This window comes from Lonchura striata, chromosome Z, assembly GCF_050655825.1.
Source record: "Lonchura striata isolate lonStrDom1 chromosome Z, ASM5065582v1, whole genome shotgun sequence".
In the NCBI taxonomy this organism is placed as follows: Eukaryota; Metazoa; Chordata; class Aves; order Passeriformes; family Estrildidae; genus Lonchura; species Lonchura striata.
This window is the reverse complement of record NC_140740.1, coordinates 50,078,269-50,103,621: the sequence shown is the minus strand read 5'-3', so window position 1 is coordinate 50,103,621 and position 25,353 is coordinate 50,078,269. Positions and strand designations below refer to the sequence as shown.

General features: G+C 36.0%; 1 protein-coding gene across 1 annotated transcript in view; it reads left to right on the top strand.

Annotated features, from left to right (window-relative positions):
- Positions 1-25,353, top strand: part of CPLANE1 (ciliogenesis and planar polarity effector complex subunit 1) — a 58,167-nt gene that overhangs the window by 17,732 nt on the left and 15,082 nt on the right. Inside the window, 21 exon segments of the mRNA XM_085566482.1 lie at positions 1,189-1,417; positions 1,656-1,789; positions 3,361-3,578; positions 3,839-4,003; positions 4,993-5,131; positions 5,470-5,579; positions 6,624-6,785; positions 6,946-7,054; positions 7,416-7,722; positions 8,128-9,055; positions 10,211-10,374; positions 11,328-11,461; positions 12,002-12,084; positions 12,911-12,979; positions 15,129-15,208; positions 17,675-17,885; positions 19,965-20,222; positions 20,386-21,132; positions 22,002-22,168; positions 23,338-23,467; positions 24,345-24,399. Of these exon segments, the coding sequence (XP_085422608.1) occupies positions 1,189-1,417; positions 1,656-1,789; positions 3,361-3,578; positions 3,839-4,003; positions 4,993-5,131; positions 5,470-5,579; positions 6,624-6,785; positions 6,946-7,054; positions 7,416-7,722; positions 8,128-9,055; positions 10,211-10,374; positions 11,328-11,461; positions 12,002-12,084; positions 12,911-12,979; positions 15,129-15,208; positions 17,675-17,885; positions 19,965-20,222; positions 20,386-21,132; positions 22,002-22,168; positions 23,338-23,467; positions 24,345-24,399 (4,599 nt within the window).

The window sequence follows — 25,353 nt, the reverse complement described above, 5'->3', positions numbered from 1 at the left end:
TTTGTTACAATTTTGCCTAAAGATATAGCTCTGACTGTCTTTGATCCTCCCAAATGTGAGATAACAGCAGTGCTGAAGAAGTGGTTTAATTGATACTGTGATCTGGTATGACCCCCAACTGAAAAGCCAGAGGAAAGCGTTTTCTTCCTTTGTTCAGAAATCTTTATTTTCAGAACTATTTTTTCAAATGTTTGTGAGAATAAAGATTTATTTGGAAGCATTTTAAGTACTCTGCCAGTAAGATGATATTATAATGCTGTGTATGTTTTTACAATATTAACTTATTTTGATTGATTAGGTTTTCTGTAATATATTTGAATGCATTGAGCACTTTTAATGTTTCTGTACTACAGCATGCACTTGCATCTACTTCTTTCTTTATGGTCTTTGAATGCTTTATTTGGACCGCTTTCAAGATAAAACCTACAGAATAAAACCTTGATTTTAATACTTGGCTAGGCAAAGATCAATGCACATGGTGAGAGAGTTGGGGTAAAATTACATTGCGCAAGCTGGATTATTCATTACTGTGAATATCTCCTAAGTAATGCCACTGTCTGAGCAAAACAGAAGCTGTGAGAGAAGCAAATAAGTTCTTAGAATTCATGCTGATCAGCACCCCTCCAGGAGAACCAGGAAACGAAACCTTGAAAAACAAATCTAAATCTAAATTAAAAAGGAGATACTAAATTTGTCTGAAGTTTCTCTCTATATACTCTCCTAAAATCAAAGAATTACAGAATATTATGTACTGTTCTTTCCCAAAAATGCATTTTAGCATTCTGTCTTCTGCAATAAGTACAGTGTATACAAACAATGTGGGTACGCTAGGAAAACTCTAGGAATTTCCATTTATCTCATGTGTACCCTCTAGTATATCCTACACATAAGAGGAATATTTGCAAATAGTCCATCAGTATGATTAAGTCTTTAAAAAAAAAAAAACAAAAGCTTTGCACTTGCTTTCCTATCTCACATTATTAAGCAGGAAAATAGCCTATTCTGGACTCACTTTTATACCATTGCTGAGATACTTCCATAGTGTACCTCTAATAAAAGTAAATTAATAATAAAAGCAGTTGTACACTGAAACTAATCCACAATCAATGTGAGCAAATGAATTCTAGATTACTCATCTGATAGCACGAGGATTTATGTAAACTTTAATATGTGCTTTTCATGTCACAGACTTACCTCCTCGCATCATTCCACTGCAACACTGTTTGGTTACCCGAGCTGTCAAGGACCAGAAGCTTTCACCTGTGTGGACAGCTGAATATGCTCTTGATTTGTTCTTTATTGGTGGACTAATTCCAGAGGCTGTGTGGTTAGCACACACACTTGGGGACTGGAAGCAGTCTGTGTCAATTGGTCTTGCCTACCAGCTGTATTGTCAGAACTCTGATGACCTCCCAAGGTAAACTTGCAGTTGGAATCAGTATACTACATTCTGTTATATAGTTATTTCCATGAAGTTTATTTTGACAAGCCATGTGTTTTGCCTCAGAAGTTCATATTCCTAGACTTGTAGTAGATGTAGAACTTAAGGTCTTATGATTAGTTATTTTGGCATAGATACTAGTTTAAGAGACCTCCATTGGATTATGTATGAATATTACTTTTTTATTCATGAGCAGTTTCTTGTTATCTTCCAGAATGAAAAAACCAGAGTGTCACCTGCCATTAAGCTTATTACCACTGCAGACTTTTCAAGAAAAGTTACAGTATTTGTTAGGACAGCCAGTAACTTCTGATACATCAGGACTTATTAAATACAAGAAGTTCACAGGTACTTAAAATGAAAAATAATTGTGGTTGTTTTTCATGTTATTTGACTACATATACAGTGTTATACACTGTCTGAGAAAGAAACAGCTGCTTTGTCTTCTCCAGTGTGTGTATTACTATTTTAATATATTCAAGCACTTTAATTTCATGAGGCTATGTGTTTTGGCTTTGATCATTCCAGAAATGAAATATATTATCAATCCTGTATTCTCATTTGTGTTGCACAAACCTTTGCTTGACCATATTTGATATTAACTTATATAGAATGATGCCAAATCTTTGTTACAATAAACAAATAAATTTATGTGTTAACAGTATGGGAAGTATCATCACACTTGAATTAGCTATAAGAAGATGCTAAGTTTTGCTTTTTCCTTTCTGATAAAGTGAATCCCCAGGTCCAGCTGCTAGCAAGGCTAAAAGTGTATTCCCAGTAGGTATATACGCAGCACCTGTATGTGACTGGCCACATGTGAAGACCTACAGACCTGCTCACCACTCACACAGTCAGCACCAACAATCCTATCACCTTTTCCTCTCCTGTTGGTCAGGATTAAAGTTGGCATATAGGTACACATGGTACAAATGGGTATCACTCCGGGAGCTGGGCCAGTGGCAAGACCATTAGCTGAGTAGATGGCTAGCTGACCCAGTTGCTGAGTGTCACAGGTTGCTCATGTCTGTGTATGTAAGCCCCAAAGCCCCATCCTGTCTCTACATTCTGGTACAGAGCCACTCACAAACACCCTCTTTCCCCACACACATACACTGTCTATGCACCCCACAGCATCTGGCCTGGAGCATACAGTCCTGCAAGTACACAGGATACAGCAGAGAGTTGGGCTCCTCAGTCTGTCCAGGTGCCTGACCTTTAGAGACACACACACGCACACATACATATATACACACTGTATTTCTGGCACATGGTCATGGCTCCCTTGGTCTCCCCTTGTCTTGCCTTTAGAGACATGAAGATGCACAAGCAGGTCTCTCACTTGTCTCTCTGGCTGTTGGCCAGGTCTTCGCTGGTCCCTGCAGATACTGTGAGCTCCTAACTTAATACTTAACTGCTGAAATTCATACCATTGTCTAGATCAACCTATCCTTATTTATATTCTACAGAAAGTTTACTGGCACAATCTCTATACTTTATTCTCTTTTATCTGAAAGCATTTCAAGTTCTTGACAGCAGGTGGATGTACTTACTGATGAAAGGGTTGCTTTAGTCTTTATTAGTAACGTACCTCTTTATGCCTTTTTGGTAAATATTATTTGCCAGAATGTTATGCCAAGCAAATGCCTGGCTAAAAAGTTCAGTTCTCTACCTAGAAAGGCAATAGGCATAATTGTAATGGGGCAAAATTTAAATAGGCATAATGGTAATGGGGCAAAACTTAAAATTAGTAATTGAATACTACTTTTTAATGATTGAGATCTTATCATAAAGCAAGTAGATGAGGACTGTCATTGTAATATATGAATGCAGATTCAGACAATGTAACCTCATGATGTCAGAATGAAGATCTGTTGATTCAATTAATTTATCAGTTTCTGGGGCTTAATATTTTATAGATCCCATTGAAGAGGAAGATGCAGATATTCTTTACAGTTCAATAGAGGAACTACTGAAAGCAGCTGTTATGGCAGATGTTGATATTCTCTCAGACACATTTCAGCTTTTGATGGATTCTGCCAAGGATCTTTGCAGAAAGTTTTATGGTTTGGTTCCTGTTGGGCTCTGTCTTCCAGCACCACCATTGTACTGTCCTCAGCCAGCTTCTCTCAGTGAAGTAAATGTGTTTCTTGTATATTTGTTTGATGGTATTTCTGAGTCTTTATGAGCTTTATTCTGGTTCTTTTAAGCTCATTTTTCTGTTTTTTTCTATGTCTGCTCATTTACCTTGCTAGCACAGCAGTGATGACAAAGTATGTGTGCCTCTGTGTTTTTTCCATAAATTATCTATGTTATAAAGAAGATGGAATTAGGACCAGTAACATTTATTTATGTGTCCTTTCTAATTTTGGGCTTTGCTTGTCTTTGCATTTTCAGGAAGACAATGATGATGTGCTTTTAAAAACAGAGAAAGAAGTCCGTCAGAAAGTGTCAGGAGTTCTTCAGCGAATTATCTTGCTCTTCCGGGCTGCTCATTGTTCTTGCTCTGCAGCACAGTGGTATATTACACAACTGAAGTGGGCAAGAAAAGTTATGCAGAAAGTAAACATTTAACTTTCTATTTTTAACTTGATTATTAGTTGTAAATATTACTGATAGGTTTGCAGTTACAGAAGCATTCAGTCTTACCTTGGCTTTGATGTTGTGTTTTGTACATGTCATCTTCTAGTTTTACACTTAATGTTCATTTTATAGGAGACCAGAATTTAAAGATATAGGGTATCTAAATCATAAAATGATTCTTTTTGGGTGTCTTTCTACTTGGTAACATACAAATTCATTTATTTTCCATTGAAAGAAAAAAACAGACATTAATTGGGAGTTACAGCTGTTAGCTGGATGCTCCAAATCACTTAGGGCTGAATATTAACGGAGAAGGTAATACTCACTTCAAGTAAAGGGATCATCTTAATGCACAGAACTTATAAGATATCATTTTACTTTTGTGTGATTTGTTTGCACAGAAGCAAGTTCAGAATAAATTAATTAGAAGTTTTTGTGTACAGTCTTAGGTCATTGTCACATTGTGTATGGCTCTTCCTTCCTGCAACCCCCACCCTGCACCAGCATTAATGCAGTGATTGAGATCAGGAAATGATATGGCTGAAAAGTATTTACTTCTGTTTGCATGGTCACATGCCTAATGTTGGCATGGGGAGCTGGTCAGATGTACCAACTGAAACTGGAGGCAAAGCTAGTCAGCCTTGCTGACAGCAACCTGGACTGTGTTGAAGCAGTCTGGTTTCTTGATCTTAGTTCTTCTTATACTTGGTGTTGCTGTTGTATTTCATGGTAATCATGAGTACCATTCAAACAAAATCATTCTTTGTGCCATAGCTCATATTAAACATACTCCTTTAAATGAATTTTCAAAGTAGTGATTTGAAGAAAATGGAAAGCAAGTTTAAGGGAGTTTTACTGATCTTGGCAATATTCTAATAACTGAGAGAGAGGCTATGCATTCAGTAGTGATATATGCAAAATGTTAACTGATTTTCATTTCCATTTTGATTGTTTACCTGTTGTTATAGATTCGAAAGAAAGGTTCTCTTCCTTTGCTGAGTCCATTCCCAGAGACTTTGCTTTGTTACTGCAATTTCCGCACTGCTCTCTATGGATCTACATCTTCTGGAGCCCATCAGTTTGATGACATTACCTGTAAAATTTTAGGTCTGTATGCAATAACATAAAATAATTTAGAGCTGGAAAAAAGAACACCAGTGAAAATCCACAGGTGACATATAAGCTCTTACTAGATTGAAATAGTATATTTCAATGTGTCAGGAACACATGCTTTTATGTTAGTTACCAAAACTCTTATTCTAAAATGTGCTGTTCTGGATTGGGGGTGGGGGGTTGTGTTAGAGACCTGATAGTTGTGAAAGAGCATGAGCACTAAGTGGGACTAAGGAGCTGTAGCTCCTTTCAGATCAATACTGAAAAATCTTAGACTGCTCCATTTAATTTATTTAAATAGAATCTCATTCTATTTCATGTTTGTATTGTAGGTTGGTTCAGAGAGTTCTGTGCATTATGTTGGATGTTTCACATTCGTGAAAAATTATCTGAAAACTGTAGGCGGTACCAAACTGCAAAGGAAAATATTAACAATATCAAGGTAATTGTATTCCTAATGTAGTAGAGCTACATCTTAATTGTATGAAGCTATGAGAAGAATTCTAAAGATCTGCTATATATTTCTGTGAGAACTAGTATTTGCTTAACACAAGAAAATGAGCACAGTGCTTGCAATGTGAATTACATACCTGATGGTAGGGAGCAGTGTGCATGTTATCTCCATCTTCCTGACATTATTTTTGTTAGGCTTTTGCTTGGTATTTGAGTCAGGAGAGCTTCCAGGAAAGCAATAGCTTCTACACTTGTTGACCTAAGAATTTACTTTCTGGTTTGTTTATTTTCCCCTATGATATTTTGAGTATTACCTGAATAATATATACTTAGTACCAAACAAAAATGGGGTTTTATGGTGTGTTAAATATACATGGTTGTCAGAAAGAGTAATAAAAAAAATTAAAATTTAATCATGTTTTCTCTACTTATACCTTCTCAATTGATGTCAGAAATCCAGGAAGAGAAAGAAAGAAACTATTAGAATATTTGTCATGTATTTTGTAACAAGTCCAAAATTTTTCTTTATCAGAAAAAAGAAGTTTCAGATAAATAGCATGGCTGTATTTCCAATGGTGGATTATTCTGATTCTTCCGTACTTCATGTGACAGTGACAATGAGACAGAAAATACTGTTCAAAATAAACCAATCCATCTTAAAAGCCTCTTGCAAGGCTTAATTATCTTGCTCACAAGAAAGAATTTATGATCACCTGAAGTCAAAATAGAATTACTTACTTCACAGTTTAGGCAAATCCTCAGGTTTTACTTGTGGCTGTACTCTTCAGCTGTGTTCTGATGGAATTATTTCCTAAGCTGGTTTAAAAAAGCAGGTTTTTTCTCTTCCTTTGTTTTTTTAATGTAATTATGATCCATTACAACATTGATCTGTTTCTTGTCCTCATAAGCTGCTCTGCTTGGCAGATAAGTTAGAGATTTTTATTTTTTGAGAAGAATTACTATTTGCAATGTATGAATCATTTTGCTGAAATACATTGTTTGTAGTAATTAATGTTTCTGGTGATTTTTTTAGGATCCGAATACGAACAGACATGATACCTACACAGTTGAGCATTGTCTGAATGCAGTGGAGTGGGCTTGTCGAATGCTTCCTTTCTGCAGATTCATGAATGTTGAAGAATTAGTTCAGGATGTAATTTTGAGTTTGCTTGGAGAATTGCCACCAGTAAAAAAGGTAAAAGATCTTAAAACTAGAATAAAAGAATAGAGATTATCACAAATATTTCTCCTCCTTGAAAAACATGTTAGTTAGATTTTCTCATTGTATAAGTTCTGTGTGAAAAGACATCGACTTGTATGATAGCTACTGGAAAAGATGGGTTTTTTTTGTGTAGGTGGCTGAGATTTTTGTAAGAGCATTTCCTAATCCTGAAGATATAAGAGTTCCACTACGAGATAAATATCATGGACTTCAGCAGCGACTCAGACACAGTACTGTTAAAGGTAATGTTCATCATTCTTCTGGAAGTTTTAAACAAGCTTTGTTTTTTATTCTAGTTATCAGCTTGTGACTGTACTTTCTGTCATACCCCATACAAAACAATTATTGTCATTTTGATTTGGACAACTTCTAGTTTTGTGACAAATTCTGTTTCCTTTCTGATACATACGATTTCTATACCACTCATAGGATATCATGGCTTTCAAAATGTTGGTGTTTCTTCACTTTACCACAGTTTCGTGTTGAATTTATAAATGGCTCTAATGTATGATTTTAATTGAAATCTAATTCATGTCTCAATTTGAGACACTAACTTAAAACTGAAAATTAAGATTGAAAACTTGGTTTTCTTTCTTTCAGTAGATCATGAAAGCGAAGAAATGATGTCTGTTGTTATACAGTCTGCTGAAGAAGCGAGGAAGAGGGTCTTGAGACGTGTAGTAAAGAACATAGGCCCTATAGAAATTAATATTTGGGAGCCAGTAGAAGAGGCAGCATCAAATGATGAGGAACACTGTTGTGACAGATTCTCGTTAGGCACTAGTCTAAGCACAAGCACACTTACTGATGTTGGGAATCCTCAGGTATATAATGATGCAGACACAGCAGACATAGTTTCAGATGCTTTGTTTACTGAAGAAACAAGAGCTCAAACACCTTCATTCCCAAGGTATGAGAAAATTGCAGCAGAAGGCTTTTGATTTAAATTAGGGGAAAAAAACAATCTCTTCACCAGACAGGTTAATTGTCCCTATGGGGTATTTATCAAGTGAAGAATTACAGATTTTCCAAATCATAGAAACTGCTTATATGAGTTATATGAGTTAGTATGTGGCTAATAAATTATTGAAGTGTAAATTGCTATCAGATATGTCTGCATTCACATACGTTACTGCCTAGTTTCTGTCTGTGGATTTTGAATTTGATTAATTTGCCACCTGTGTATTGTACTAATGTTAATTTGGGGGTTTTGGCTATTTTTAATTTCCATGGAAGATAAGGAGCTAAATGTTGCATGTAATTCTTCTTCAAATGGATTTGCGTATTAATGGTTCTTACATCTATTGTCTTACAGGGCAAATGAACTCCAACGACAAAGGGAAGTAGGTGGTAAAAATACCACACGCAAGATAAAAGCTCCTAACTGTAAAACAAAACATGAAGTGTGTAGGAGAGATAGGCTTAATGAACATAATTTGCCTGTAGTTGGTGTATGGGAATTTGAACGTGATGATGATGAGTATGTTAGATTTTTAGAACTGTTTTTGAGTTATGTTCTTGAGAGAGACCTGATAAAGTACAGTGACCTGGGAATTCCATTTCTCACTAGCTTTTCTGAGCTGCTTCGAGAACATGAATTGAACTCTCTCTTTTTTGATGTTCATACAACACTAAAGCGTCGACAAAACAAAACTAGAAGTCAAAGTGTGTTTAGAGCAGGGTCTTGCTATACTATCACCCTGGCATCTTATGATCCTGAAAAAGTGTCTGCCTATAATGATAACAGAAATTTTTTGGAAAAACCACCAATTGTACAGTCTGTTGGACAGCCCACAGAGTCTTCTGTGTGTAACCTAACAAAAGGACGTAAAGAAGGCTTATTTGGTTTAAAATACATGTCAATATACAGAGCTCAGACTGACAATCAAGCAGTCACTGTTGCACAAGCAAGCCAGACCTTTTCTAACCATACTTCCTCTACCCTGCAAACTCAGGCAATTCCTAAATACATTTACAAAACTCTTGATGTTGTTGGTATTGCCCCAGCAGAAGAACTGCCTATAGATTTGATGGGAAAATTGAGCAATATTTCAAAATTGCTGGAGTGGATGATCAGATGGTCTGACAAAAGACTGCCCTGTGGTTCCAATAAACAAGATTCCTTAGAAGAGACTCTCCCAGTGATACATTTGAAAACATCATCACCAGCTGTCCTTACATCTTTTTGGTTGTTAGAACAGTTATATGGAGACAGATCTCAAATAAAGAGCATAAAATGTAAGGTAAGAAAAAGGATGAGTGTTTGTGAAGTGTGTGAGTGAGTTGTGCCATGGGGAAAAATAAGATACATGGTTTACCTCATAGTTCTGTTCTCAGTAAAACATGGAATATTGATTATATAGCCTTTCTTTTTAGAGTTGCTAAGAGAAAAATTCTAGAAATACTGAAAATCTGTCAGTATAAATACTTGAGCTGGAGATGAAAGTTCTCTTTGGAAGTTCAAAATATAGGTCATTTATCCAGACACTGCATTTTTTGCACAAATGCCTGTGTCTAGTTTTAGACATCATCTTTGAAAAAACATACTACTGGACTAGAATATGGCAAAACAAGGCAAAGAATAATGTAATAGTTCCTCTCACAAGAGTTTTAGTTCGTTTGTGTTTAAGGTCAGTTCAGATGCAGTCTGAATGGAGTATTTTAACTGGTTAAAGACCAGTGAAAAATTACAAGAGCTGTTAGAGAGATTTGGAGTATATGCGTGGATCTGAAAGATGAGATTGGCCAGAGGAATCTCGTATGTAGTGCTTCAGTTTATACTTTAGAGACAACTGGATCACTTTGTTTCTTTAATTAACAGTACACAGAGTCAGGGAATACATGAAAGGCTTTGAGGGAAGAGGGTTGTGGGACACATGTTGAAAAGGCTTTTCTCCAATTTCAAAATGGATTTTTTTTTTCCTACTTTTGGTTTGTATTTTCTGGTTTTTTGACAAGTATTTTATTTACAACTTACAGATTTTGTACATATATCTAACTACAAGGTTATGTATTTTCTTTTGCCTTGCATACTGTTTTCAGGGGTAATTTGAGAATTCTATATTGTCTGGATAAGGCCAAATCTTACTTTATATATTTGTCTTGATTATATTGTCATATATATATCATATCTTTGGCAATTCACACTCAGTTGATGCTGAAAAATCTTTCTTATATTTCCTTTGAATAATTCAGAGGACCATTGCTTCACTTAATGCAAAAAGGGGAGAAACTCATGTTTCACAGGCAACTGTAAATCCAGGATTTCTTGGTCTATAATGAAGAAAAGTATGTGAATTAAGTATAATCATTGTGTATTAACGTATTTTGTTTTTTTAAAAAGTAGCTGGTATTTTTTTTAACTAGTGAATTTCAATTATCATTATTTTTATTAATAGCATCCAGATGATCAATATCTGAAAGAAATTGCATCTCTATCAGAAGCCCAGTCTAGAACAGAGGAAGAAACTAGTATGGATGAAGGCTCTTCCACAGTGGCCAATTCTCCTCTCAATGTCCAGATTGTACAAATAGATGATAATATTTCTGAAAGTGATTTGGGGTAATTTTTTTTTTAACCAAAGAACTCTAGTTGGTCATAAATTCTCTACTGAGCTGCATGAAGAGATCTACTGTTGTTATGTATTATATACATGTTTTATTTTATGTGAAAAGTCAAACTTTGGGCATATTGGTTACAGCTGCATATTCTACATCAGTTTATGTACATAATGTAGCTGTTACATATTAAATTAATTGTATGTGATTGTTTATAATCTTAGTGATGTGGAAATAGAATCTAGATTTCCAAAATAATGGGTGTCATGGTTTTCTCAAAGAATTCAGATAACTTTCCCTCTCTTCAGCATAATTTCCTTTGATTTGAGATTTGTGGTCCACAATGTTAGTTTGTTTTACTCTGGATCTGTAATCTAGCTATGTTCATATGTGTGCATGTCAGAAAAATAGATAGAAAAAAGTAAATACTTTATTTTATAATATCTTGCACTGTCTTGAAGATAAAGAATCCTTAAACTGAACTCCTCTCTGGCATTTCATCTTATATTGCAATAAAGAAAGAAATTTACCTCTAGTATTAGAATATGTATGAGAGAGTGAGTTATATACATCTCTAGTATTCTGAAAATAATCTCTAGTATTTTGAGACATGAGTGTATGTCTTGTCTGACCATTTTCTCTTTTTTCAATAAATGAATTTCCTGTGAGGGAGATAAATGTAGCCTAAATCAGATGATTTTGAAGACATAGCACAGTTTGTGGGGCAACAGCCTGTCTGAAATAGTGTACAATTAATGGCACTAAAATATCACAGCTATGCAAAAAACAATTAAGCTTGGTTTAAGTTGTAGTCAGAGAGAAAACCTAAATGAATATTGATTATATCACAACAGAGTTTATTTTAGTTAGGCACTAGCCTGCAGTCTGAAAGGAACAGCATACGTGAAGTGAGCCAGACACTTAGATTGTTAATTGTTTCCTAATCTCTATTACCAGAATGTCTGCAAAGTCAAAATATTTCTGTAAGAAGAAAATTAATCATGGAAATAATTCTGTGCCTCATATAACTGAAGATCTGAATGAATTGGGATCATTTGTTCAGCAGGAGTTGGATGTAACATCAGAACAAGGTTTGTTTTAATGATATATCCTTTTACTATGATCTGACTTATAAAGTAGTAGAAGTTTTGCATGGATATGATTTTATGTCCCTCTGTTTATTTAATCAAAAAAATGCAAATGTCTTCATTGTTCTATTGGAATTATTTTATCCAGGTTGCATTATAACTAAATTATATTAAATTGTTTTATCAAGACTTTCCAATCGCTTTTTCATTATGTCACTTTTTTCTATAGAGATAGAAAAATGTATGTTAACATGTTCTATTCTCTCATATACATTCATTCCAGAAATATTTTCACAACTGTGCAAAACACTTTGCAAATATTAAGAGCTGAGTATGTGTAAATTATCATAGTTGTACCCTTTACATAAGCTGGGGATTTTTTTACCTCTCTCTTTGGGTGCATGCATCAACACTAGTAAGAACACAAATTTTGAATTTGCAGAAGCAATTCTGAACACTTCATTCCACACTAGTCAGAAATCACGTGACAATACTATAATCTTTGTAGTTTTCTAATTTAGAGTAATTGTGTTTATATTGTAGAGTTCTTTGAGGAGCCATATGAAACTTCAGAGAGCTCCAATAGCTCTGTCAAGATCAGACCTGAAGAACATCAAAGAGAACAGGCAAGTTGCCATACAATCATCAGAGATCATAGAAACATTTGGGTTTGGAAGGGACCTTAAACATCATCTCATTACAAACCTCCTGCCATCAGCAGGAACACCTTTCATTAAACCAGATAATCCAGGGCCCCATCCAACCTGGTATTGAACACTTTCGTGGATGGGACATCCACAGCTACTCTGGGTAACCTGTTCCAGTGCCTCGTCCCCTCACAGTAGAGAATTACTTCCTAAAATGTAATCTAAAACCACACTTTTTCAGTCTGAAATAATTTCTCCCCCCGCAACCTGTTACTCTGTGCTCTTGTAAAAGGTCCATCCCCAGTTTTCCTGTAGGCTCCTTTAGATACTGAAAGACTGCTCTGAGGTCTCCCTAGAGCTTTCTGTTCTTCATGCTGAATAACCCCAACTCTGTCAGCCTTTCCTTGGGGGAAAGATACTCCAGGGCCCTGAACACCCTTTGTTCTGGACTTGCTTTAACAAGTATTGGGGAACACAGAGTTGAACACAGTGCTCCAGTGAGTCTTCCAAGGACAGAATAGAAGGGAGAATTGCCTCCATCAATATGCTAGCCATACCGCTCTGGATGCAGAGCCCAGGATATGTTTGGCTTGGACAATCTCTCAGTATTCTTCACCCTTTTCTTATTTTGACCATCTGTAGGCTTCATTTTTATGCTTGACTTTGTTCAAGTACTCCTTGTTCATTCATGCAAGCCTCCTGGCATTTTTGCCAAACTTCCTCTTCATTGAGATGCATCCCTCCTGAGGCTGGAGGAGGTGATTCTTGAATATTAACAGCTTTCTTGTGCCCCTCTTCCTTCCAGGGTGCTATCCCATGGGACTCTATGAAGCAGATCCCTGAAGAAGCCAAAGTCTGCTCTCCTAAAGTGAAGGTCAGTGAGTTTTCTGTGTGTCCTTCTTGATGCCCTCAGGAACTCAAATTTGCCATTTCATGGTTGCTGCAACTAAGGCTGCCCTTGAGCTTCATATTCTCCATCAGCTTCTCCTTGTTGGTCAGAATGAGGTCCACCATAGTACCTCTCCTCACTGGCTGTTCTGTCACATGTGGAAGGAAGTTATCATCAATGTGTTCCAGAAACTCCAGGTTCTGTGCTCATAGCACATTGCCTGTGCTATGCTGTGTTGCCCCTCCAACAGATACTGGGATGGTTGAAGTTCCCTATGAGGATCGGGGCTTGCAAACATGAGGTTGTTCCTATCTGCATATAAAGGACCTCATCTTCTTCATCTTCCTAGTTGGGCAGCCTTTTATCAGAACCCCACTGTAATATCACCTGTCCCTGCCCTCCCTCTAAACCTGAGCCATAAACTCTTGGTCAACTCCTCATCTCTCCTGCCTGTGCTTCCTAAAGGAAGAGCCTGCATCCATCCATTCCAACACTTCAATCATAAGAGCCATCACACCACATGTCTGCAATGCCAGTAACATCGTATCTGGCAGACCTAAATATTTCTGACATTTTTTTTTCTCCATGCTGTGTATGCTTGCCTGGAGGCCCCAATGAAGCTGACTTACTGGCAGGAGTAGTTGTAATTCCTTTATGCAGCTCTTCAGGTGCTCTGTTGACAAGCAGCTCCTCTCCAGGCATCTCTTTCTGACTCTGTCAAAAATTGCCCATCCCCTGGCAATGTTAGTTTTAAAGGCCTCTTCGCCCTTGCCAAAATTATGACTGAAGGTGCTCTTCCCCTTCTCTGGTAGATGAATACCATCAGCCCTCAGCAGACCAGGTTCTCAAATCAAGTCCCATGGCTAAAGGAGCCATGTCAGTCCTGTAACAATTTGTTATTCACCAGTTTCAAACCCTTTCAAACCCCTTCCTTTTGACTGAGAGGATTGACTGTGCACTCCAGAGCCCTCATTTCTCAGCCTGCTCATAGATGTGTCACTGGAACCTGTGTGAAACAACAGCAGCAAGTAATAGTGGGCTGTACAGGGCTTGTTTGTCTCTCAGAAGCATCCCTGACAGGAGCCCCAGGGAAGCAGCACCTTTCTAGAGAGTGTGTCAGGTCAGCAAATGGGTGCTTTGTTACCTCTGAGAGTTATCTCCTACTACCACCCATCAGCTTTCCTTAGTTGTGCTGGTTCTAACACAGGGAGCAGCTCCAGCATTTCTCCTGATGTGACGGGAGAAATGTAAGAACATGGAAGCATTGAATTGTTACACATACTGTTTTCAAAGTATCCTGAATTCATCAATATATTTGTGAACTTGAGGGCTAAATTGTTTAGGGGTGGTGAATCTTCTTCCTTGCTCAATAATAAAATTAACAATTGAAAGGTAGTAAAGTGACATCTACTCTGAGCACTTATGAAAATGTATGTATGCTTCCATATATATATAGATGTATTATATATTCATAAATTTGAATTGATTTTTAAAAAATTAAATATATGGAGATGTTTATTTTACTTCTGTCTGAAAACTCAGTCTGGATTTATAAATAAGCCTACTTTTTGTGTATGATTTTTGGTCATAGTTACCTTTTCTTTGAAAGTGGCTAAGGGCAGAGCTGCTATGCTATGTATTGTGGTCTTCCATACATAGCATAACAACTCTGTTTAATGAATCTATGACTGCAAAATCCTACATTTGTTTCATTTTCTTGTTTTGTAGGCAGTTTGTGTATAATGGGGTTGTTTCCACATTTTCATCTTTACCTAGGAGATGTTAGATAAGCATAATATATACCCAGGGTCCTACATTAATATGTATTTGGAACTAAAATCTTATAATAATGAGATTGTTTTAAGAAAGAAGATTCTCAGGTAAATTGTTAAATCTTATAATAATGAGATTGTTTTAAGAAAGAAGATTCTCAAGTAAATTGTTATGTCTCCTTGTTGCTGATCTGTAACTGTCTTCTGATAACTATGTAATTTTGATTATTTTTAGTCAGATTTTTGTAATTGGATAATTTATCAAAAACACATTTGCCACAGGCTAAAAAACTTGTATTTTATTGAAGCAGGAGAGATAGAAAAATTTGCAAGTTTAGATCTTTTAATATTTTTATATTCAGCAGGGTGCCATTTCAGCTGTAGATAGTGCTCAAGATCCAAATATGGAAGAAACAAAGGAAGAAAAGGCTGAACAGAATATGTAAGTGACTTGTTGATTTTTTAAACTCTTAAGTCTTTTAACTTTGCTTAAAAATCTAAAGTAGTTTTGTTAATGATTATATCCAGTGATGTCTCAGGGGTTCCTGCTGTTGCTTAAAGCAGCAAAGTCATAGTTGCAGTTTCAGTCGTCTCCTATATTTTACATATATGAAGGGCTGGGTTGATGAGTCATTATTTTAGTAATGATCTAATAAAACAAGCACAGTTTTATTAGAAAGCACAGTGGGCAGGTGTGTTTTATCTAGGAGAAAGAAAATAACTGGGAAAATAGGAAATCTTATTACAATGGCATATAAATAAATGTTCCTATGTATACATAATGTTTGTGAAAGACTTTAAAATTACTTTTAGAAAGATTTTAAATTCTCTACTTTTTAAAACTACAGATTTTTGCTTTAACTGATTATAAGATGCCCCTCAAGAATTTATTATGTCATTGTTTTTTCTCTTCTGGAGATGCAGATTATAGTGATATTAACAATATTAGTTAAATTGGATTTTCTCTTCCTTTGTCTACCAGAATCAACCTTTTCTTTGCCTGCTGTCTTGAATAGCTGGAACTTTTTCAGTGCTTTTGTTTGAGTCGATTTCTGATTGCTAGGGGAGACAAAACATGAATGTCAATGTTTGCCAGCTCAGATTGCAATGTAATGCAGTAATAGAAGCGATGCAGATATGTATAGCTTTGATCTGGTGGCTTTCAGTTACTTTATCTCATACTAATTAAAATACTTTTTCAAGAGGTTATGTGTATATTTATATACATACATGTGTAAAAAATGGAAACAGGCAGCATAACAAATTATTGTAGTACTTGCAATACTACTACTTCTCTCTTTATAGTATGACTAAGGTTGTTACTAGCACCTTTTCCCACTCATTTTCTTTAAAACAAGATGCAGAAGTTCCTAGTTAAGGTAAACCTATGCTGTTTTATGTAGTAAAGAATTATTTTTTATTTGAAGTAATGTGATGTGTAGTTTTGACTGCAAAGTATTTGCAGGTGGAATGTATTGTATCTGCAAACTAAGGAGCTTTTTCTGAAACTTTTTTCTGCAATAATGCTTGTGGATCATATACTCTCATGTGTTGTCTGGAATATCACATGACACAAATGTTAATTCAGAGCTACCAGATTTCAAGAGACATGGTAGTTTTGTTTTCTGGTTCTGGACAGAATTCATTATATGATATTACTGTAGAAGATACTTGATTATATAGAACACCTGAACAATAATATTTTAAACTTATATATAAATTTTAATTCAAATTAGTAAAAAGCATCTATCCTATGGCAACTGATAGATTTACATAAATATATACAAAATAAAGAGCATGTTGGAATTGGGAAACGGAATCAGGAGTCATTCTTGGGCTTTCAGTTCTAGAACAGTCCTCTATGAGGCTTTTTTCAGTTTAGATGAAAATATGAACTGTGCATACTTTTGGGCTTCATTTTTGTGTATCTCTAATCTCTTTTCCTTCTTGAGCTTCTCATGCTAACTCTTTTCAAAAAAAAATTTGCTCAAACTTTTGGCATTTCAGGTCATTTTTGCACATTCTAATTGCCTTCCAAAAGATTTCATATGCCCTTTCACACCTATTATGTATCTATAGCTTTTACTCATTATCAATTACTTTATGATCCCATTTGTTGACATGATTGGAGGCCATTCTGTACAATTGTAAAAATTTCTCTTAAGAATTGCCTCCACAGAGACAAGTCCGAGTCCTCTAAGAGTTGTATCCATAGCAATGTCAACATTTTTCTTAAACAGAGAAAATGTCTTTTGGGTTAATTCCCGTTGGTGTAAGTAAAGTCCTTCAGTTTCTTTATAGCTTAATGTAAATCCTAACCCTCTCTTCTTCATGTAGGGAATGAATGTATTTAATATTCTTTACGTACTAAAATATCTTGTTATCACTGTGGGAAAATGTTTTGTGGGAAAATGTTATTGTATGTGTTACTCCAATTTTAAATTATTTTCTTTAATCAAAAATCTTGTTACTTTCTAAGCCCAAATATTTAAAGGAACATTACTTTAAGTCAAAATTAATCCACCTTCTTCCTTATTTCAGCCAAAAACGTCCCTCTTCATTTTTCATCAGCTGATTGACTTTATGACTGACCAGGCTTTTTTTCTGTCTTTTTTGTCAAATTGTTGTTTTCTACCTGTATCTCTAGTGACAATAATATTTTAGATAAACCTATGCTACAAAATCAGGTAGAACATACATCTTTACTACTATTTTTAATTCTGTATTTTACGAAGTATTAGGAGATATGTTGTACGTGCTCTCTCTTCAAGATCATGCACTGTTAATTACTTAGTTGTTCCTACAAATTAATTACGTTTTTAAAATACACAGGTATCTTTAAAATTTTTCTGGATTGATTTAAGACAACATGTATAGCTGTTTTGAATGTTCTGAATGTTTTTCATAGTTTGTTCTTTTCTTTCTTAAGTAGTGTAGATACTAGAAGTGATTCTCAGCCTTCTGAGACTGCTGTGTCTTCTGTGTCAAGTCTTGCCTCCCATACTTCTGTTTGTGCAAAGAAGCAAGAAGTCAAGGCAGAAGTCCCTAGAGAAGAGAAACCAAGCACATCAGAAACTGTCAGGCAGATGCTGCAAGATGAAATGTTTAAATTAGTTCAGGTGAGGGCATCTAATTATTTTAAGTTTTCATGGTACTAACTGTGTTGTTAAAAAAATGGAAATAGTTACTGTTTTAAGGACCTTCTGTGTCTGGTTGGTTCAGTGCTGGCTAAATACCAGTACACCCACTAGAATGTACTTACTCATTTCCTGCTGTGAGATAGGATTAGGTGGAAGGCGAGGCAGGCTCAAAACTTTAAAAGGGTATAAAGAAAACTTTATTAACAGTAACTCAAAGAAAGAATAATAAGAATCAGAATAAAACCTTTAGAATAGTTCTCCTCCCCTCTACAACCTTTTCTCTCTCACTTACAATGTACAGAAACAATTCAGTCAGTTTATCACCTCTAGAATAGTCTTTCTTCCATTCACTTAGGGAGGGGAGTTGCCCTTGCCATGCCACAGACTTCTCCACAAGAAACAGTCTCCCATGGCTTTTAATGTCCATGAATAGCAGCTGCTTAGAAATCTGCAATTGTGGAGTTCCTCCCATCTTTTGCAGCCTTCCCACTGCTGTGTTTATGAGCTGTGTCAACTTATGGGCTACTGTTTTAAGGATGAAGTGTTCAACAGCAAAGGTGATCTTTATCTGTTTCAGGGATCTACATCTCTGGGAGCAGAGGTCTTCTTCTCTCCCTTGGGGCAAAGGGTCTTCTCCATTTTTTTCTCTCTCTGTTCAAATTTCTCCTGGGATCACAACTACTTCAGCATCTGCTTGCTATAGCACACATACCTGTGCTTATATCTACAAATTGAACACTTCATGCCCCCATACTTCCAATGAGTTACAGGGAAGAAGAGTCTGATGTATCAATTATATCTTCATAGCCTTACAAGAAGATTTCAGTCCAAACCTGAGGCATCTCCTCAACCCTCTCATTTGGGACTTGACTTCTTCTCACTGACCTTCATGTCTCATGTTGTTCTCTCTGTGTCTCTACTCTGTCCTTTTCTCTCATCTGAGGGAGGATTGAAGGTTTTCAAGTCTTATCTATGCCCTAAAAAAGTTAAGATCTCGCTGGGGGCCTGCAGATGCTCACGTGATCCCTGCCAGGTGTGTCCAGAGTGCTCACAATGATGGATCTGATGGATTTTTAAGCCACGCTGGGGCTGTGTTGGAATCTCTGGGGCCCAGGCTAGAATGCCAGGCACTGCTTTGGCTGCATGGCATGGCTGTTTTCCAGCCTCTGCTGCGTTCAATTCCAGCTACAGAGCTGCCTCTGGGGATTTTTTTGGCACCCGCACTGGGGGGAGGGCTGGGATCCCAGCGCCGATGGCTTCCCTTCCTCGTGCAGGGCAGCCACTGCCCCCGGACCGCAGCAGAGCCTGCCGAGACAAGGGACCAGGCCAGCCTTGGTACCTGTTCCCAAGCCAGAAGGGAGAGAGAGAATTCCCAGGGTCTGTTCGTTTTCACATGTGTGTTCACAGAGGCAGATCTAGTTTTTAATTGGCTCATTAATATGCTTATTCTCAAAGCTAGCCAGCAGTTGGTTTTGCTAGGCACAGAGGAAGCCCTCAGCAGCTCCTCCGAGTAAAAAACACTTCCGTGGGTGGCTCCACTGCAAAACCAGCATAGGCTGTTCTTTAAAGAGATGCCTAGTTCCATGTTAAGCGCTGTGAAATTTATTTTAGACTTAACTCTTTTAATTCAAGAAAATGAGTGATATAATAATAGATCTTTGAGTGTGTTTTAGCTCACATAAGTCAATGTCCTTTAATAGTTTACATTTGGAAAAATTCTTATGCTGTAATAGCTTTTCAACTAGTCTAGGATTTAAGTGATGGTAGTACGTTGAGCCAATTTTATGTGACCTTACATTTATTGAAACTTCACAAAAAATTGAAGATATTCATCTTGCTTTAGCATAACCTGTCTGTGGCAGGTATTTATTACATCTCATGAGGAAGTCCAATACAGTAAACAATTATACAAATTAATCATTATTGAATCATTCCATTACTGCGATGTTGTTTATTTCATCACCTAATAGTGAGCAGCTGCAAGATAGCTTAGACATTTTTGCTAAGATTTCTGTTAAAGTTACTGGCATTGTTAACTTTGATTTTGTGTGTATTCAGCTCCAGCAGATCAACTTCATGAGTTTAATGCAAATAGTGCAGTCATCCTTTACCAGTGTGCCAAATGTGCAGCAAGTATTACAGCAGCATCAGTCGGTTCACCTGGCAGGGAGGCAGCCTGCACATGCTGCTGAAAGCAATGTTTCTCCAAAAACAGAGGTGTTCTCTCAAAAAGAAAAAGGAAAAACTGGTCAAGAGAACTCTGTTTTTCATCCAAGGAAGAATGTAGAAGATGAAGGCAACAGTGGTCAAATAAAAGTAGGTATATAAAAGTGTAGTTTATGAAGACTGTTATCTGGTATGTTATCTATCCTGTTGAGTTAGGAAATGTGTTAGTAGTGATTGGTGTAGATAAAACTATTTTTGTGTGTATTTAGTCCATGGTTGATATGTAAGTATTTGTTTTGTTGCTTTTATTTAGAATCATCTGGATGTGAGTGCCTCTTTGACATTATTTGAAAGCAACAGCAAGGAAACAGAATTAATGTCACCATCCCAAGATTTGCATTCTTCAGTGCCTGCTAAACCACTTCATCTCCTAAATCCTTCCTCAGGCATCCAGAAAAAAGTGAAGCTTATTCCTATTGAAAAAAAAAATAGTTACTCAAATGGATTTCCTTTGCTTGAGCTTGAATCAAATTATAATGTTAAACCAGCATTTTTACATCTAACAGAAATGTCATCAGCATTTTCCAGGCCACCTCCAGTACCACGAGTAGCTTGGAGTTCATCAGATTCCTTACAGAACCATCAGTCATCATACACACCAAGAAAGAGTAAAGCAGAGGAAAATTTCCACAGGAGTAGATACAACCCTGAGACTTTAAGGCAAAAGCATGAAGAAGAAGAGAGATGGGCAGAAACAGTGTGTAAGGTCCCTCCCAAACATCTGAATTCAGATCAGTGTGAAGGACAGCCAGAAGATTCACCTCAGCTGCAATTTCCTGAAAATGTGCATGTGCTCAAAACACCAACCGCTCAGAACGTGGCTGCCATTCCACTGTTGCATTTGCTTGACCCAGTACCTAGAGTTCCACCAGCTGTAAGGCAGCCAATCACTACTACTTTAATACCTGTTAAACCTGCAACAAAGGTTGCTGACACCAGAGGAACACAGTGGGGTGCAGGAATAGCACTACTTCAGATTAATTTACCTCAGAAAAAGAAGGTACTGGATTTTAATAAATATTTTTCTAGGTTGTAGTGTTTTGTCAGTTTCATGGTTTCTTAGTCATCACAAATAATTTCATGTTTAGAGACTTTGAATTTGAAATTTTTCAGCACAGGTACCAAGAGGGATCTAGAACTAAGGGTACCTGCTTACTGACATGTCAGTATGAGGCAGACTGCAAGCCTGAAAGTGTTTATCACTACATTAGATTGATTCTATATTCCATAGTTCATCAATGTTCAGCCCACTGCTAATGAGTGTAAAGAATTTACTATCTAAAATACTGGACAATATTTATATGGTAAAAAACTAGGGTATTTTCCTATAAAGCTTATAATAGAATTACTTACAGAAATAGAATGTGGTGAAAAATCCTTTTTTGCAGGGCAGAAATGGAATGGCAAAAAGCTTAGTAAGAAAATATTACAGATGCTGAATACCTGATGTTTTGAAAAATGTTATTTCTTATACACTTACATGCTTGCATATCCCAGTTGAAGAGAATGGAAATGCTTTTCCTTGAAAACTGCTTCTTCAGTCCTTGTCTACACTGGATGGTTCCTAACTTCACCCTGAACTACCTACATAAGAAATGCAAATATTAGTGAAATATGTTCTATGGATAAAATTCATGTGCTCTGTGTAGAAAATTCATACCTCTTAATTTTCAGAAAATAGTTTATACATGTACATATTGGCAGGGGTTCTGGTCTGATGCTATTAATATTCCATTTCCATATTCTTAAGAAAATGTTACAGGAGTTTCATTTGTGTAACTGAAATCCAAACTGGACTTACTTTCTCCAGCCAATCTGGGGTTCCCCTCCCCATTTTCTGTCTTCCTCTCTCTCTCTGAACTCTTTTAGGCAACAAACCTCATCCCACCTCGAGATCTCATTGCATTTGAGCAAGGACACAAGCATCTTTTTGTGCCCAGTACTTCCTTTCAAAAAGACCAAGCCAATCCTATCCAGCTACTAAGAACTGACGTTGGACCATTTGAACTTAAAGATGTGCAGAGCAAAAGAAAAAGGCAAGCCATATTTTTAAAGTAGAACTTCACTTTGACAGACTAACTGGTAACCTGTACCTTCTAGCTTTGGTATCAGAGGGAATGTATTCTCTCAGCAGAGAATAGAATAGTAAGTGTTCGTAAAGACACAGCAGAAGTGTGTCATTAGGGTGTGAGGAGTTCCAGCTCTTAGGAGATTTATAGGAAGAAGAGTCACAATAGGAAGGTAGTCATTCCACTGTCTGTGTTTTAAAGTCTTGTTGTCTCCTGCCTATTTTTTGCTGTACATTCTTTATGAAATGCTTCACTCAGTTACATAGAGAATATAAGTAGACTGCTAATATTGTCTGGGCTGCATATTGTCACTGTCATCTTCAAAAAGGAAAGGATTATATGCTCTTTCAGGATAATTAAATATGTAGGCTGTTTTAATACAGACTGTGATTTACAAAATTCCTGCTGAAGCTGAGATTTTTTTTATAAGTATGTTATTTATAACTTACACAGTTGAAACAGTTTGTTTAAGATGCTGATATATATTTGCTCAATTCTTATAAAATGCTGATAGAATGTTCTGGAATAGAATACTTGGTTTCTTTCAGTTATGATGCTTCTGACATTGTGGAGCAGGGGCTCGAGAGTAGTTTTTCACTTGTAAAGTGAAAACTTGCTAAACAAGTTACTGCAGATAGGGTTAAGAATAGATTTTAATAGTATCTGTGGAAGTGCTTAAAGCTGTAGTTGCTGCCATATAATCTACTTGTCACATATTGAAGAAGAAGCTGCAGTTACTGTTGTGTAATCTATTTGTCACCTAGTAATTAGAAAACTGCTGTGTAATTGACGTTTGCTTCTTATAGATTTCTTATTGGCACTTTGTGTAGCAATTAATTATACACAAGATATAGATGTGAAATACTATGTGGTTTGTAATATTTAATTTAAGTAATTTATTAGACAATAGATTTGAGTGTAATTGCTGGTATTTGTATGGGTTCTACAACATTTTTATGTAAGTTTCAAGCAGGCAGAAAATGTGATTTGAACTGATCAACATGCAGCAGCTGTTTATCTTTTCTGATCTTTATTTCAGTGTTTATTTCTTAATAGTAATCTTTCCTAGAAAACAATGATAGGTATTGTTATTATTTCAGAGCACTTCTTACTCTTTACTTGTAATTTGTTGACAGTAAAAAGAGGCGTAGTAAGAAACAACTGAAAGAGAAGGAGGATAAGAAGAAACCAAGCGTGTCCTTCTGTCCAAACGACTCTGTCATCAGTATTAGTGACACAGCAGTGGCTACTGAATCAGAGACTGGGGTATAGAATTATGTTTTTTTCTTAGCCTTTTTCCATTCAAGTATTAGCAGAAAAGAAAGAAGGAGAAAACTATAAGCCAAACAATAATATACTTCTCTTCCAGACTCTACAAACAGTATGCATATTTTTCATTAATATACTTGCATTTTCTGTAAACAGGAGATAGATTTTTATAAAGGATTTGAAGGTTGCTATTTCTTTTCCTGGAACATGAACTTGTCTGTTTTGATAGGATATAAGTCTGTATGTACATTTGTAGTAAATACATAAAATAATGTTAAAAACGAAAAAGAAAATATATTTTTCCTAGTACTAATGATAGGACAGGTGACCCAGGCATTATTCTTTCCATGTGAGCATGGATGTATGACAGTATAAGAGTAAGGATGTGCAGCATTGGAATCTCATTTTTTTCTCACTCCAGACTCTGAAAAAAGAAAGCCTTCATCAAGCTGGGTTTTGATTAGGCCTTTTTGGTTCTTTTGGGGTTTATCTTACAAGTACCAACTGCCCAGAGCTGTGTTTCTGATCCATACCATACTTTCTCTGAGACTTCACTGCAGCACAGCAGCAGGAGACCCTCACCAGACCTGGAGATGTTCAGGGGTAGGATAAAACTTGAAGAGGACTAAGGAATTTGTGTTAATGCATGTCATCCCAAGGTATATAAAATAATGTTACATAGTAAGTAAATTCCTCTAAGTTGGAATAGATCAGAGGAATTAAAACACGGATTGAGAGAAGTAAATGACAGTTCTTTTTTTTCCCCCCAAATCATTACTCATATGAGGTATATTGGATAGTTAATATCAACAAGAAAGCCTTTAATCTACACTGGAACTGTTTTTAAAAATGGTTCTTTTTTTCCTTATATTAGGATCACAAACCAAATTCGACATCTTATGTTCAGGATGGTTTTTTCATGTCAATGGGCAAGTACAAGTCTTTTTAATGCTTTGAGTACTCAAAAAAAAAAATCAAGAAGCATTAGTCTGTTAGAATTCACAGTAAAACTCTACTATAATCTATGTGTTAAAAAGTAGGATATTGTGGTCTGTGGGCAATTGAGCTTTCTGCCTTAAGGGATCTTTCCCCAGACCTTTCAGGATGTACAACAGGTGTCCAGAAATTTTGGGAGATACTTGTTTTTTTTGGAATTTTTATGGAGAGAGGTGCAGGCAAATTTAAGATGTTGTACAAATTATCTGAAGATTCAGAATAGTTTTCCCCAGAATTTTAGAAGTATTTTAATTTTTCTTCAGAATGAGTGATAATCTTGTATTTATGTTTATAAACAATAGAGTTAATGAAATAATAACAGTATGTCAAGTTAATTTCATTAGCTGTGGTTGACAGTGAATTCTGTAAACATTTCTAATTCTAAATTTTTAATGTATTTTGAAAAGATATTATTCTGACATTATTTGCCTGCATATTCTAATTACACAAAATTTAGAGCTCCTGTAAAAGAAATTCAATGCATGCAAAATTTCTAGCCTACAATACGAAGACCAGGCCTGTGGAAAGATTTCTTTCTTTATATAGTATGTTAATTCATTACAATATTCAGTTCTGTCATGGAACAAAATGCAATTCATTCTCTGAAATTTGGCCTTAAAGAAATGCAAACTCTGTAGAAACAGCAATAAAGAAATTAAGACATACATGTCATGAATGTTCCTCTACTCCTTTTAGAATGTGAAGCAGACTATTACTGTTCAGCATGCTAAAATATTTAATTTAATATCACATATCTAAACTGAATCTTGGTTTCAAGTCAGTGTAACATTGTAAGTGCCATTGTTTATTCACATAAAGTTGGTAGCATGAATTTTTCTTGGAATCATTTATGAGGTATGCTTAGACAAGTTATCTGTCATAAATGC